Genomic DNA, 13,337 nt, shown 5'->3' with positions numbered 1-13,337 from the left:
GTTACATGAAGCTGAAACAATTCAGAGCTGCTAGAAAGAAAGCTCTTTGAATAGTGCATTTATTTTAATGTTATCATATGTCTAGCTGTTTTGACCTGGACTACGTGCTGACATAGCACTGGTTGAAAACCTTTCTACACCTTTTTGTTCCTGTATCATCTGGCTCATTGTGTGAGAATATATATATATATCCCTGCTTATTTTTACAGAAAGCTTTGACAGGGATGGATGATCTGCAGCAAGTAAAGGCCCTGGAGATGCAAGTAGATACAAGAGAGAGCAGCTTGGGGAACTTTGGTAAGAAAACAATTCTTTCTCAAATTTTCCCTTATTGTATTTTATCAGGACTGGGGAATTGGAAGCTGTATGTAAATGTAAAGCACTACTGTGCTTGAGAGCTCTTGAAACATATTCTTCCTGGTATCTCTCATTTCTTGATTACTGTTTTCTTCTGTGAGACTCTAAGACTGAACGCTACAGCAATGGAGAGGTGACACCATTTAGGGCTATAAAGATGCTCAAAGGGCTGGAGCACCTCTCCTATGAAGAAAGGTTGATGGAGCTGGGCTTGTTTAGCTCGGAGAAGGAGAAGCTCCAAGTAGACCTCATTGTGGCCTTCCAGTACTTGAAGGGAGGCTACAAGCAGGAGGGTGGCTGACTTTTTACATGATATGATAAGTAGTAGGACAAAGAGAAGTACTGGTGAGGCGCTGGAACAGATTGCCCAGAGAAGCTGTGGATGCCCCATCCCTGGAGGAGTTGAAAGCCAGGTTGGGTGATGCCCTGGGAAGCCTGATCTGGTGGGTGGCAGCCCTGCCAATGGCAGAAGGATACAGCTCGATGATCATTAAGGCCCCCCCAACCTAAACCAATCTGTGACTTCTGTCTAATGCCAAATTAATTTGAAAGATTCCTCATGACATGCCTCAAGGACTTAAAGGAGCATTTACTGATTAAGTTGCCCTCTAGAGTATTTGATGCTACTGTAGTGAGACAGAGTAGCCAAAGTTCAGTTTGTCTCCGCTGAAAGATTCCCCTGTGGCTGGGAAATCACTAGTGGTATCAGGCTGCCAATGCTGCCAGTCTCCTGCATTTGCTTCCTGTGCTGCCTCATCAAGCTGTGCTTGAGGAAGCTCCTCTAGACGCATCACTTGATGAGCCCCAGGAGGCTCTGAATGCTTGTAATTCACCTCTGTGTCATCATCTCTGCTCAAGAGAAGTAAGGAAGTAGTGGAGGAATTTCTTCAATAGCAGTGTCAACACTGAGAGCGTGCAACGTTCCTTTCTTCCAGTGCTGGAAGGCATTTCTGAAAGCAACCTGTGTGCTCCTGTCACAGCCAAGTCCATCTTTGTCTTCACTGAAGCTAACTATTGCAGGGCAATATTTTATGTACCAAAGGGAGTTGCACCCCCAAGAGCTGGTGCTGGTATTTTCAGACAAGCAGTTCCCGTGCAGAGCACCAAGGTGTGCAAGTGACAATAATGTAATAGCCAGTCCAATATCTTTGGGCCTTCTGATATCAAGAATAGTTAAAGGGAGTACATGAAGGGGGCTTTTGTTTTGAACTTCACAGCCATTTTATGGATGGCCTCAAGTTCCACTAGGGAAGGTTCAGGCTGGGTGTTAGGAAATAATTCTCCAAAGGATTACACTGGCACAGGCTGCCCAGGGAGGTGGTGGAGTCACTGTCCCTGTAGGTGCTCAATAAACGTGCAGATGTGGTAGTAAGGAATATGATTTAGTGGGCAACATTGGTGGTAGGTGGACAATTGGATGATCTTAGAAATCTTTACCAACCTGAATGATTCTGTGATTCTATGATGTGTATCGATTATTCAGTTTATTTTGCAGACAGGTTTATTTTTGATGGACATTTTGGTAATTTAAGTCAAATTGCATCTGTTTCTTTCAGAGTATATAATCTATTCAGTCTTGTTTCCTCTGGTTGATAAGAAAATCTTATTACACCATTTCTACCAGTGCTCCAAAGCGGTGTTCCCATTCCCATGCCATTATGCATTAGCTATGACAAGCTAGCAAAAAGTCTTACCTTATCTGTAACTTCTGTATTGTGGTATTATCTTAAACGTGTAGTCCCTTCCATTTCCTCTTTTGAACTTTACCTCACTGTCCTTTATTCCTCACATGCTCATACAGAAATGCTGCACTTAATCTTGTAGGATTTGTGAAGTGTTGTTAGAGCAGAACAAGTTAATTTACAAGTTAATTTAAATCTCTTTTTTCTCACATTTCCTCTGCACTTCCCTTTCCTTCCCATTACAGGAATAAATCCCTTTACTTCTGCTTTCTTTGAATAAGTTTTTGCAGCTTTTACAAAATACAGAGCACTGTTCCCACATTGCAAACGATTTCCATCTTATATCCCACTTTGAAGCAGGAGTTGGACTTTAGGGGCTGTAAAAAAAAACAGCAGCTGCAGATCCCCACTGCTTTTGAGACTAATGAAACATCAAGGGGTATGACAGGACAGTTTGCACCTTCAGTATGAGTGGTGTAAGCAAGGCTGACTTTGTGCCAGCTATCTCCCCTGAATCAGTGCACTGCCAAACAGGTTCCTGTTCACAGGGAGCTAGATAAGTGGAGTGAGTGGAGTAAGGAACAGACCAACCGCAATGAGGGAAGTTCGAGCCTGACAGAAGGGAAAGCTTTTCTACTGTGACGAGCAATAGAGATATCTGGAGAGGTTGTGAGTATATCACAAGCATTGACATCCTGCATCTTCTTAGCAAAATTTCCAGAGTGGTTTTAAACACTTTGAGAGTTTTTTTGTTAGCATTGTACTTTGGGCTGAACTTGGAAGCACTGTGTTTCACCCTTTCCCAGTTTGTCAGGACAGCCTTTACACAGAGGTGTTATATAGGGGGAAGGAATAGTTGTATTTCTTAGGGACAGGGTGGAGGCTTAAACACTAAAAGACCAATGTTAAAATGGTTTCCTGTGATTGGTGTTAGAATAATGAAAAGCTTCGTGCCAGAACTTGAGTTTGAGTATCTTTGTGGGATGCAGGATAGCTGCTGAAATCTGTAGCTGTTTGTTCTCACTGCACCTTGCTGAATGACAGGCAAAGCACTGAACCTCACTGGCAAGTCTTATATCCAGCTCTGCGGAATTTGGATTTACTTTTGTTCTCTATTACTGTGTGTAGGCTTCAGTTTATATTTGAGCAGATGGACTATTTCCTTTTTATTAGCTTATCCCTTCAGTTTTGATTGCTGACAGATCTGGGACCATTTTGATGACCGGTTTGTAGAAATCCCTGCTGAAAGTAATGGTTGGATATAGTCATTTAAGACACTACATAGTTCTCTTATTTCTAAGTGATTTTAATAGCTACAAATCAAGTTACCCACAATGCTCTTCTCTGGTTCTTATTCAATTGTTGCCTTCTGGCAGCCAGTCTAAGTTGATTATGTGTCTGGAGACTGTTGCTTCTCTTTGGTGAGGCAGCTGTTTGCTGCATGGGGACTCTGCAGCACTGCACTGCTGCTCGGCAGAAAGCGTTTTATCAAGGAAAAGCTCTGCCAAAGGTTCAGAAGTAGGCATATGTTGTTTTTCATACCGGCTGATCTGTTTGCTTCTGCTCTGTTTGTCAGTATTTCTTTGTAAGAAGCAAAGGCAAAAGACATTTGCTCTCCAACACGTGCCTTCCTAACCTGCCTTTAATTCATAGAATCATAGAATGGTTTGAGTTGGAAGGGACTTCTGAAGGCCATCTGATCCAACTTTCATGCAATGAACAGGGACACTTAGGATAGATCAGGTGCTCACAGCCCCTCCAGCCTGACCTCAAGTGTCTCCAGGGACATCCAGTGCCTCTCTGACCAGCCTGGTAATTTAGCTGGTATGAACAAACTTCACTGAGAAAACACAACAGCAAGGAGTGCAGCAGGTCTTGGGCAACCTCTCCAGCAATTAGAAATACTTCAGCAGGGGATTTATGTTAAACTCTGTCTTTTTGTGAGATATGACCTCGGGTAGCTAGATGACAGCTAGCTTGGGTTTGTCTGCAGATACTGCATTACTATATAAACAGCAAATGTAATAAATACAGATACTGTGGCTTTTAGAATATAATAAAGCCAGCACCTTGCCTGCTTTCTCTTTAGTGCTAGTGAGTTATGTAAATGTCATCTGCTATACCAAGGCAGCTCAGAATGAGACCCGCATTGCTACTCTGCTCATGAAGTTCAGCACTTAAGGCAATGTAGCTGAATGTATATGTATCTTTTTTTATCCAGAAATGGAGCTAGTAATCTGAAAAATGCAGCCTGTTTCTCTAAAGCAAGCAGCTCCAAAGTAGGTGCTTGCAGGGGAATGCTCATTTTATAGCATAGTCAGGCTTTTCCCTACAAATGCACATTGCTTTGGAGGGCCAAACTAACATTTACATGAAAATATTTTCATCCTGGGTCCTATTTTGATTTAAAGTTTATTAAAAAAAAAAAATCAGATATAAGCACCTACCTTACATTTTTATTTCTTTCTACTATTAATTTAGCTTTTTTTTTTCCACTGGAGTAGGACAGCAGAAGAATTTAACACTCATACACTGTTGCAAGGAATGGCCCTGAGACTCATGGGTCAGTGGCCATGGTGGGGATGGGTTGATGGTTGGGCCAGATGATCTTAGTGATCTTTTCCAACCTATGATTCTACAAAAAGGCTACTTAGTAAAAGGGAGTCAAAGACAGAAGAGAGAGAACACTGCATGCTGCTCTCAGTTCTCAATCAGACCAGAACTGCAATCATAAGCTTTTTAGAGAAATACTTCATTAAAATCCTCCAGGCAGATTATCACACTGCTGCACGTAGCATTCACTTCTTTTTAACTTACTACAGAGCCCAGGGGTCGATGGTGCCAAAATACAACAAAATGTTTGCGATGGAGGATTCTGTTACAGTAATGAAATAACCAGATGTGAAAATTATGTCTTCAGCCTGTAACACTGGCTGCCACACCCCATGGCCTCCTTGAATCCTTTAATAGCATATTTTTCCTGAACCAACCCCAAATGTGTTCAGTAGAAAGTTTTCTTTTGAACAAGACTCATTTCAATTCATCTTCTTGTCAGACTTGGACTTTTAAAGGCTGTTTGCTTCTTAATGCCTTAGGTTTCTTATCAGGAACAAAATAGTATTTTTTTTAATCATCTACATTTTGCTGTTGTTTTTTTTTTTTCCCCTTGAGGTCTGTCTTAGCACATGGATTTTATGTCTGCAGAAGTCTTTGCTCAGTAGCACTTATGACTGCTGTGAATAATTAACTGAGATAGTGGTATCTCCCCTGTTGGGACTCTGAAGTTTGGGGGGTTTTTTTGCTGTATTTTATAAAATTTGACATGAAAATGTGTGCCTTGCAGGATGAGGATGGTGTGTTTGTAATTTGTGCTGTAATTTTTATGTGTTATGGAAAATTATTAAAAATAAGACTAAAAGAAATGCACAGTGAGCTTTTAGTATTTTCTAAAGAGCTTTACAAACAAATGACATTAAAGATTTGCAGTATAGCACGAAATTCAATATGTGGATTATAATCACTCCCAAACAGCATTAGATGAAGATAATGCTTCTTCTGAAACGTGATTTATTAAAATGTTTTTGCCATAAACACTATTTGGGGAAATGGAATAAACAGCATGGTTTTCTTTGTTTGCTTGTGAGATTCCACTCCCTTTTTTTTTTTTTTTTTTTTTGAAAATAAATTCCTTTTTTGATCCTTTGCAAAGAGTTGGATAGCTAGAATGTCATGCTAAATTATCCTTTGCCAAAGAGATTACTGTTGAGAACAGGTTTTAGTGTCTTGGTCTTAGTGATCCAGTCTGCCTAAAATTCATGCTACCTCTCCATGGTGATACATCATACTTGAGGATTCTTGCCATGGGTAAAATCTGCTGGTGGGAATGGGCAAGTTTGCTGTTGTCAGTAGCAAATGTGCCCTGTGCCAGGGGCTTATATCCATGGACTGCTATGATCTAAAGTGTTCTTGATCTTCAGCTGTTTGAGTTATCACTCAGTTGATAGTCAATATGGATTATCAATCAGAACAAAGAAAGCAGTCGCCATGAAGCCAGGTTTTGTTGTCTTTTTGGAAACGTGCTCTATCAGGGTTGTCAGAGGGGGTTTTCAAAAATATAATTAGTCTGTCAAGCAGACACTACGTATATGTTGCAAAAATGCAAAGGATGTAATATTTTCTAAGTGAAATCACTTCATTAATTTTCTTAGAAGGGGTCCGGCACAGATGTGACAGGAACAAATGAGAAATGTAGGTAAAATAAGATGCTTCAACTTGTAATTGTCAGAAGTTTCTTATATCCTACCACCAGGTGTGCAAGATGATTCTTTATTCTGATCCCGTAGGTGCCTATCTACCTAATCTGAGAGAGCTGAAGTTGAACAATAGCTTGCTCGTATCTGTGAGGTAAGAAATGAATGATAACTGAAACAAACATAAAGAATAACAGCCCTCCATTTTATTTAAATGATAATATCTTCATTTATGCTGCTTTTATTCCTATCATTTCTACACGCCACGATAATGGATTGGGTCACACATGTGTACTCCACAACCTCCTAAGTTTAAGGACAGGACCTAAACTGGAATAAATCAGTGTAGCTGCAAGTGATGCCAATGGGTTATCCTACAATCTGCCACTGGGAAAGTTCCTGCCATGCTGACATCCATGGAAATCTGCAGAAATTTTGGGGTTAGAATTTTACCTCATGTGTATGTCTAGATGCTTGGATTTCAGAGTGCTTCAGCCCTTGAGCTTTTATTGTGCCCAGCAGTCTTTATTATACAGGTCAGACCAGTTCTTCAGCAGATGAAAATCTCCTTGACTTGATTGAAGTCGGTAAGTTGGTAAGTTGGTAAGATTTGTTCTGACAGCCATTGTGAGAATGGATTACCTGGACTGTCATTCGTTCTGTGTCAGAACACAAGCTGCTTCTCAATCATACATGACCTTGTAAAGAGTTCCCCCTTTGAGTTAGGGGGAAAAAAAAAAACAAAACCTGTGGATTATAGTGTTTAAAAATACTACTTCATCATTCAGTTCTTACACTTCAATCTTATTTTCTCTTATTCTGATGATAAGTTGTAGTATTTGCTCTCTAGGATTTTTTTTTTTTTTTAATTCATTTTACAAACCACAGCGTGGGAAAGCAGTGAATCTACATTGCTGCAAATGTTTTAATGGCAGCCAACCCTTGTCATGGAGTTTTCTCCATTTCTGTGGAGTAAATATTGAGTGAAAACAAATTCTATTTTTTATAATCTCAGAACACGTTTTACTATCAAAGGAAAAAAAAAAAAGCAAAAGGTGAGTTTTGGTTTGGTCTAAAAATCTATATTCTCCAAAAACGTTACATGGCCATTTCTGTTATGCAGGGTGAAATTCAGAAAAACTTCTGAATAACATGGTCTAGCTTATTTGACTTTGGGCTTTAGCAAAGTTCTGCTCTTCCTTTTGTATTGTCAAGAAAAGTTTTTGCAATATATTTCTGTGATATGACATCCTTCTTGCCCTTCATGCAGATAATGCTTGGTCTCTTGTTGAGTTTTGATTGCATCAATTATAATGCATATATGTTTTGGTTTGGATACCAATCTTGTTGTGACAGTTCCCAGGCATACAGAGCCTACGAGACACTCCACACTCTCAACTTTAAGTGAGCATATTTTTTATGTGCCAATTAAACGCAGTAATAGGGGTAAAGGAGGAGCAAGAATCCACTCTCCCAGAGCACTCAGGAACAGTTCTCATTTTTGAATTCCAATTTTTTACAGCCTATCATTGGTTAACATAAATCACACGAGGGCACAGCCCACAATGCAAGCACAGTCTGGGACTCAAACTTTGGCTTTGGACATCCGCATCAAGTCAACATAATGCCCTTAAAGCAAAATTGTCTTCAGAGCAGTAATGACGTTTGCTACAGCCAATGTAATATAGCTATACTGCCATTCTACCAGGCTGTTTCCAGTTATTCATAAATGGTTATACTGTTTTTTTTGGAATTAAAATTTTTGATGCTTGAATTCTGTCCAAAAGGTGACCGCTTGCTTACTTGGTAAAAGTAACTGCCCTAAACTTTCTCAGGGGTAAGGTCAGAATCGTTGTGGCTATAGTTTGAAAACGGGCAGCAAATAAGATGAAATGTCTATTAAGGACAGGCTGTAGGATGTTGGTTGGTTCATTGAAACAAAGGTAAGGACGGAAAGATTGAGGGTGTTTCATATATGGCTGTTTCTGGGTTTTAGTTTTAGCTCTCTACCGTCTGTTGCTAAAGGGGAACAGCTTGGAATGCCCATGGTAGTGTGGAAATAAATTATTTCTGATCTTCGTTCGTTTTCTAAGTCACACCGATTTTATAAGGTCCTCATTCAGTGATCTTTGCCCATCTCCTGGCAGCCAAGAAATTCTAGATTTATGAATCGATAATAAAGAACCAAACACGGAGCCTGCTCTGAAAAGTGTCCTAAAACCTGACTTTCTTTTGTGATGACACACGCTCCTTCTCTCGGTAATATTTCCAGTAAAAGAACTATATTTCAAGGCCAGTGAATTATTGCTTCTGCTTTGGCATATTGCCTATATATTTTTTATCAGATTGCTTTTATTCTTGATTCAAGGATGAATGAAGAGATCTGTTTAAACGTGTTAGATAAAAATCTTTATGAAAGGGCTTTTGTATCAGATATGCAATCTCAGGAATTGGTTCCCATAAGCTTATAGCAGAAGCTGTTTCATGAGCTGAAGTGCATTCCCTCCAATTCAGCTGTAGCTGAGCTAGCAGAAGACTGATCTGCTCCCAGGACTACTTAAGGAACTGCTTATAATATGGAGAAGTTCTTATATGTTAAGAGAGATGAAAACCAGAGACTGCAGAGTGAGGGGCCAATATAAGTATGAGGGATGTAGTGAAAGGGGAGCAGATTTCCTTCATCCAGAGTTTAGATTTCTTTGCTGCAGTCCACATTGCATCCAATTCTCAAATTGCTCTTACCCTACTGCAGTAAGAGTCCTCCAGAACGAGAGGATGGCAGTCCAGTAAAGTTATCATGGGAGAGCGGAAATGAGAGACCTGAAGGTGCAGAGCACGTGAATATTTGACACTACTCATGCTTTTATTTTAAGCCTTAGGATAGATAATTATTATTACTTTTATTTTTTTAACACCTTCTGAAAGGCTTCAGGCTCTCTTGATAGTGAAGAGATGGCTGAAGATGTAGGAAAAAAGCAGCTTGAGCAGGGGTTTTGCTGATGATTTCATTACTTTAAGAAAACAGATCCAAACTAATTCTTTCTTGTTTAAAGCCCTTGCTCCTAATTAAGTGTTTAAAAATACCTTTGCAACCTGAATGGAGATATTTAGGCATTTGTAATTAGCGCTATTATTCCCTGCTACTCGTTCAACAGCGAGGTTAGGTAAATGCTCACCTTTTAAAGTCATGAGAAGTTTGACTTCAGTGGAACTGCTTGCAACCTGAAAACTGAACATTAGTCCAAGTGCTTTCTTGGATCTGGACCAAGTGGCACCATCCTGTATAGGACTGAGCCATAACACAAATGACCCCAAAACTGGAAGTGCTGCTGATGTACTGTCTGGAACCTGCTGTTTGCTGGACAGTGTCCTTTCAAACAGAAGGTATAGAGGGACACCATTCCTCTTCATCTGATTTTATTAGTTTCTTTTTCTTTTCCTCACTATTGTTCTCTTCTGTTTCCTTTTTCATCTTTCAGCCATTTCTTTTTCCTTTTTTCTTTTTTCTTTTCTTTTTTTTTTTTTGCAATTAGAGAATTTCTGTGTCTGATATATAAATACAACCTGCTTTTTGCAGCAGATCTTTTACAATAGATAAAATTGCAAACTATTTTCTATATTCATGTCAGGTACTTGTTTTAAAGACACAGCTGTTTGTCAACAGGTGATCTCTTTGTATTACAGTAGTGCTTACAGCCCTTAATAAGAGATCAGGGTCCTGTTGCATTACATTATACTGACACACACAGAGAACTGCTGCTCTCACTTGGTCTATCTGAATCTCTTTGTGTCCATATTTCAGTGCCTAGAGCAGCACTGCTTGCTTTTACACTTGTTTTTTCTGCGTGGGGAAAGCATTTATTTTCCAATGCAAGTTGGTTTCTTTAGAAAGCACTTCTACTGCTTCTTGTGTGTAGGCAGCCTGAAAGCCTTTCAGCAAATAAGGTTGCTGTGAAGTCTATCTTAAGATATTCTTTGAGGACTTTGGGTGCTTTCCAGGAGCTAGGAAAGAAAGCATCTGAGTTGAAACTTAATCTCTGTATTAATGCCTGCACATCCCTGGGAATATCATAAACCTTGGCAAAATTGCTGTGACCTCAAGTTTTATTTAGCAGTGATGGTTTTAAGGACATGCATATTATTGATTACAAAAAAAAAAGTAATGATTTGGGGATAGAAACAGAGCTATTTTTAGTTGACTGGATTCTTTTCAGTAAAGTACCTTTAGCCAGTCTGCTTTAGACTTTAGGAAAACCTGATTCTCATCTCCAGCAGCCTACATTCTATGTTGTCTTCCCCAGTTGAAGCTCCCTTGCAACCCAGTGAGGTGCAGGGGGCTCTTTCCCCACATACTTCTCTTTCTGGTGAGATAGTAAGCATACCACAACACTTTTTGCAGCATGAACATGACTAGTGAAATAGCAAATTAGGTAAATAACAGAAAACATTTGCAACAAGTCGTCAGCAGCTGCCTGCAAGCTAAGGTAAGTTCACCGTTCAATGAACTGTCATGCTTCTTTTCTGCCCACCATCTAAACAGACACACCACTTCTCAAATATTTGGGAAAAATATGGGGGAATGTGCTATCAGGACTGCATGTTCCAGGAGAATGGGAGACTAGAGAGGAGACAGTAGATGTTGTTCAGCTTTTCCCTTCTCTTGAGAAAGTCTGAGGACAGAGGCATCCTGCCTTTTTCCTCTGCAGAAAGCAGCCTTTATTCTTTCAAGTTCAGCAAGCAGAGACAAATACGTGTATCCACATTTTTAAAAGCTGCAACGGTGGCTCTCACCCCTTGTATACTATTTCCCTTTCTTTCATCAACAAAATACTTATCACTTCCAAGGGGCACCTCTGAAATTATGTATTAATATATTAGCCTCTGCTTTAGTCTTACAAGTACTGCTTGTTTAAAAGTAGCAGCTAGCTAAGCTACTGCTAGCTGCTTTTAGTGGTTGAGAAGCCTTGTGGGGGATCTTGTGTTCACCTGACTCCAATCTGTGGGATTACAGGGGGCATCCTCACTCTTTGTACCACCTGGAGATGCAGTGGCAGCAATTTACAGATTACAGGAATTCAGTGGCTTTGTGGCTGAGCCACTGGACCAAGGCTTCAAAAATACAACTGTGTTTTGAGATTAGCTGTGGTCTCTTAGCTGCAGAAATTTGCCATCTCTTCAATCTCAGTTGTTTGCTTTATGTATTACCAGGGGCAGGCGGAGTCTTTTTATGAGTTACTTGCAAGGCTTTTCTTCATGGGGTCATGATCTCAGTTACATACAGTTACATACTGCTATAATATGATAAATAGCAATGTTAGAGGTAACTAGCAGATACCTGGCAGCAAATAAATGCTTTGTATACCTAGATATTCATGTTTGAAGCTGCTGTGTTTCAGATGTCAGAGCTGGAGATTGCTTATGAAAATATACACTTTAGTCAATGGTAAGACAGGATGGTTATAATTGTCATCTGAGAAAACCCAAAGAATTGGGCTGGGAAGCAGTAGTCGATAGGCCATAGCTGATGAAGTTATCCACCTACCTTCATTTCCTCAACAGCTGTGGTCCAAGCAGCCATCAGGAGGGACTGGCCTTGCAGAAACAGGCAGGAAAGTAATGATAGCATCATGTGCTGTGTTTGCAGGTTGCTTTGATTCTGTCTTCTGAGAGTTTGTCTGCCTCGTGGTTTATTGTATATTTGTTTTGTTGCTTTTTTTGGAAAATCATTATGTTCAGTGGGAAATTATGTTTCTTGGAGTTTATGTTTTGGAAATTTGCAAAAGTCTTGGAAATTAAGTTGCCTTAGAGTGCAAGGTAAGTGCTGATTTGGAAAAGGGAAGGATGGGGAAAGGGAATGAAGCTTTTCAATTCTATTAATTGGTTGGTAACTGCAAGCAATATGAATATGCAATGAAGGAATAAATAGGATTTCATTGCTCAAGCAGCTTTAATAATCTAATTTCTATAAAACATCCTCCATATGGGAGTTGATTTAGTTGTTCTCATTTTCTGTGGACGCGTTACTGTACGCTGAGGACATGTTGCTATTTTCCCACTTGCACACTTCTTTTTCTGTGGATTTATTTCTGATTTGCTCTTTGGCGAAGTTTTATCCCTCTGCCCTGAGGTTGTTACAGACTGCATCAGGTCTCTCTGGGATGGATGGATCAACACCTGCAAAAAGAAATACCAAAATGCCTTGATGTTTTAGGAAGTGAGTTTTGGGATTCAGTCAGCGAGTATCACACGCGCCCATTCTTCGCTCTTTGCCTCAAGCTGCCCTCTGTGATCTTTGTATGGAGAACCCAGAGGTAAAGGTTTGATAATGAAACCTACCATCACTTTCAGTAACAGAAATCTTATGAAGGGTTGTGTGTGTTTTTTTTATTTAAGGTTTTTAACACCGGAGAATCTTGTCAGCTCATTTGGAAATTTTATGAAATATTCCCTCTGCTTAATCTGCAGCATTAGAGGTTTCGGGCGTTGATTTTGAAAGATGAGATCTGCACTCAATCAAAGTTGCAATATATCTGTCACGTTCTGCCAAAGCTCAGACCTGGAGCACCCTGCAAAGCAGGCACACAACATGTGGGACTCTTAGTAGGTATTCATGCAGGAAATTCAAAGTGCTGTGGGATTTGCTCCTACATTGTAAATAACTCATTCTTTAATCATGGTTTCATTATCCTTTACTTTTTATATGTAAACTTTCAACAGTGAGAGTGAAGGACTGCCAGATCTATAGGAAATGGCAGTAGCTCTACTGAGGGACAATTGATACATGGGTGTGACAGTTTTATTGCCTGAACTTTGCTCTTTGAAAATTCCCTTGCTCTCAAGGAGTGTGTAAGTTGCAGCACTGTGCTGGGTTCTGCAGCATCACTGTGGTGGCACAGCTTCATGGTGAGTAAAAAAGGTCAAGGGCAAGCGTTGGCCCGCAGCATCACACTGGCAACCCTTATTACTTTGGTGCTGCAGGAGCTGAGTTAAAACAACTGATTGGTCACTGTTACCACTGCGCTACCTCATAAAATGCTACTAGGTAGCT

At 40.0% G+C, this 13,337-nt stretch overlaps 1 protein-coding gene across 3 annotated transcripts in view; it reads left to right on the top strand.

Annotated features, from left to right (window-relative positions):
- The window catches only part of LRRC56 (leucine rich repeat containing 56), a 70,968-nt gene that overhangs the window by 39,168 nt on the left and 18,463 nt on the right, over positions 1–13,337 (top strand). For all 3 annotated transcript variants that reach the window (XM_052696207.1, XM_052696205.1, XM_052696206.1), the window contains 2 exons: positions 210–297; positions 6,383–6,443. In XM_052696207.1, the coding sequence (XP_052552167.1) occupies positions 210–297; positions 6,383–6,443 (149 nt within the window). The remainder of the gene's footprint in view (positions 1–209; positions 298–6,382; positions 6,444–13,337) is intronic.

Source organism: Tympanuchus pallidicinctus, unplaced genomic scaffold (genome assembly GCF_026119805.1).
Source record: "Tympanuchus pallidicinctus isolate F22 unplaced genomic scaffold, pur_lepc_1.0 scaffold3, whole genome shotgun sequence".
NCBI lineage: Eukaryota > Metazoa > Chordata > Aves > Galliformes > Phasianidae > Tympanuchus > Tympanuchus pallidicinctus.
The sequence above is the reverse complement of the archived record's forward strand: the minus strand, read 5'-3'. Positions and strand labels throughout refer to the sequence as shown.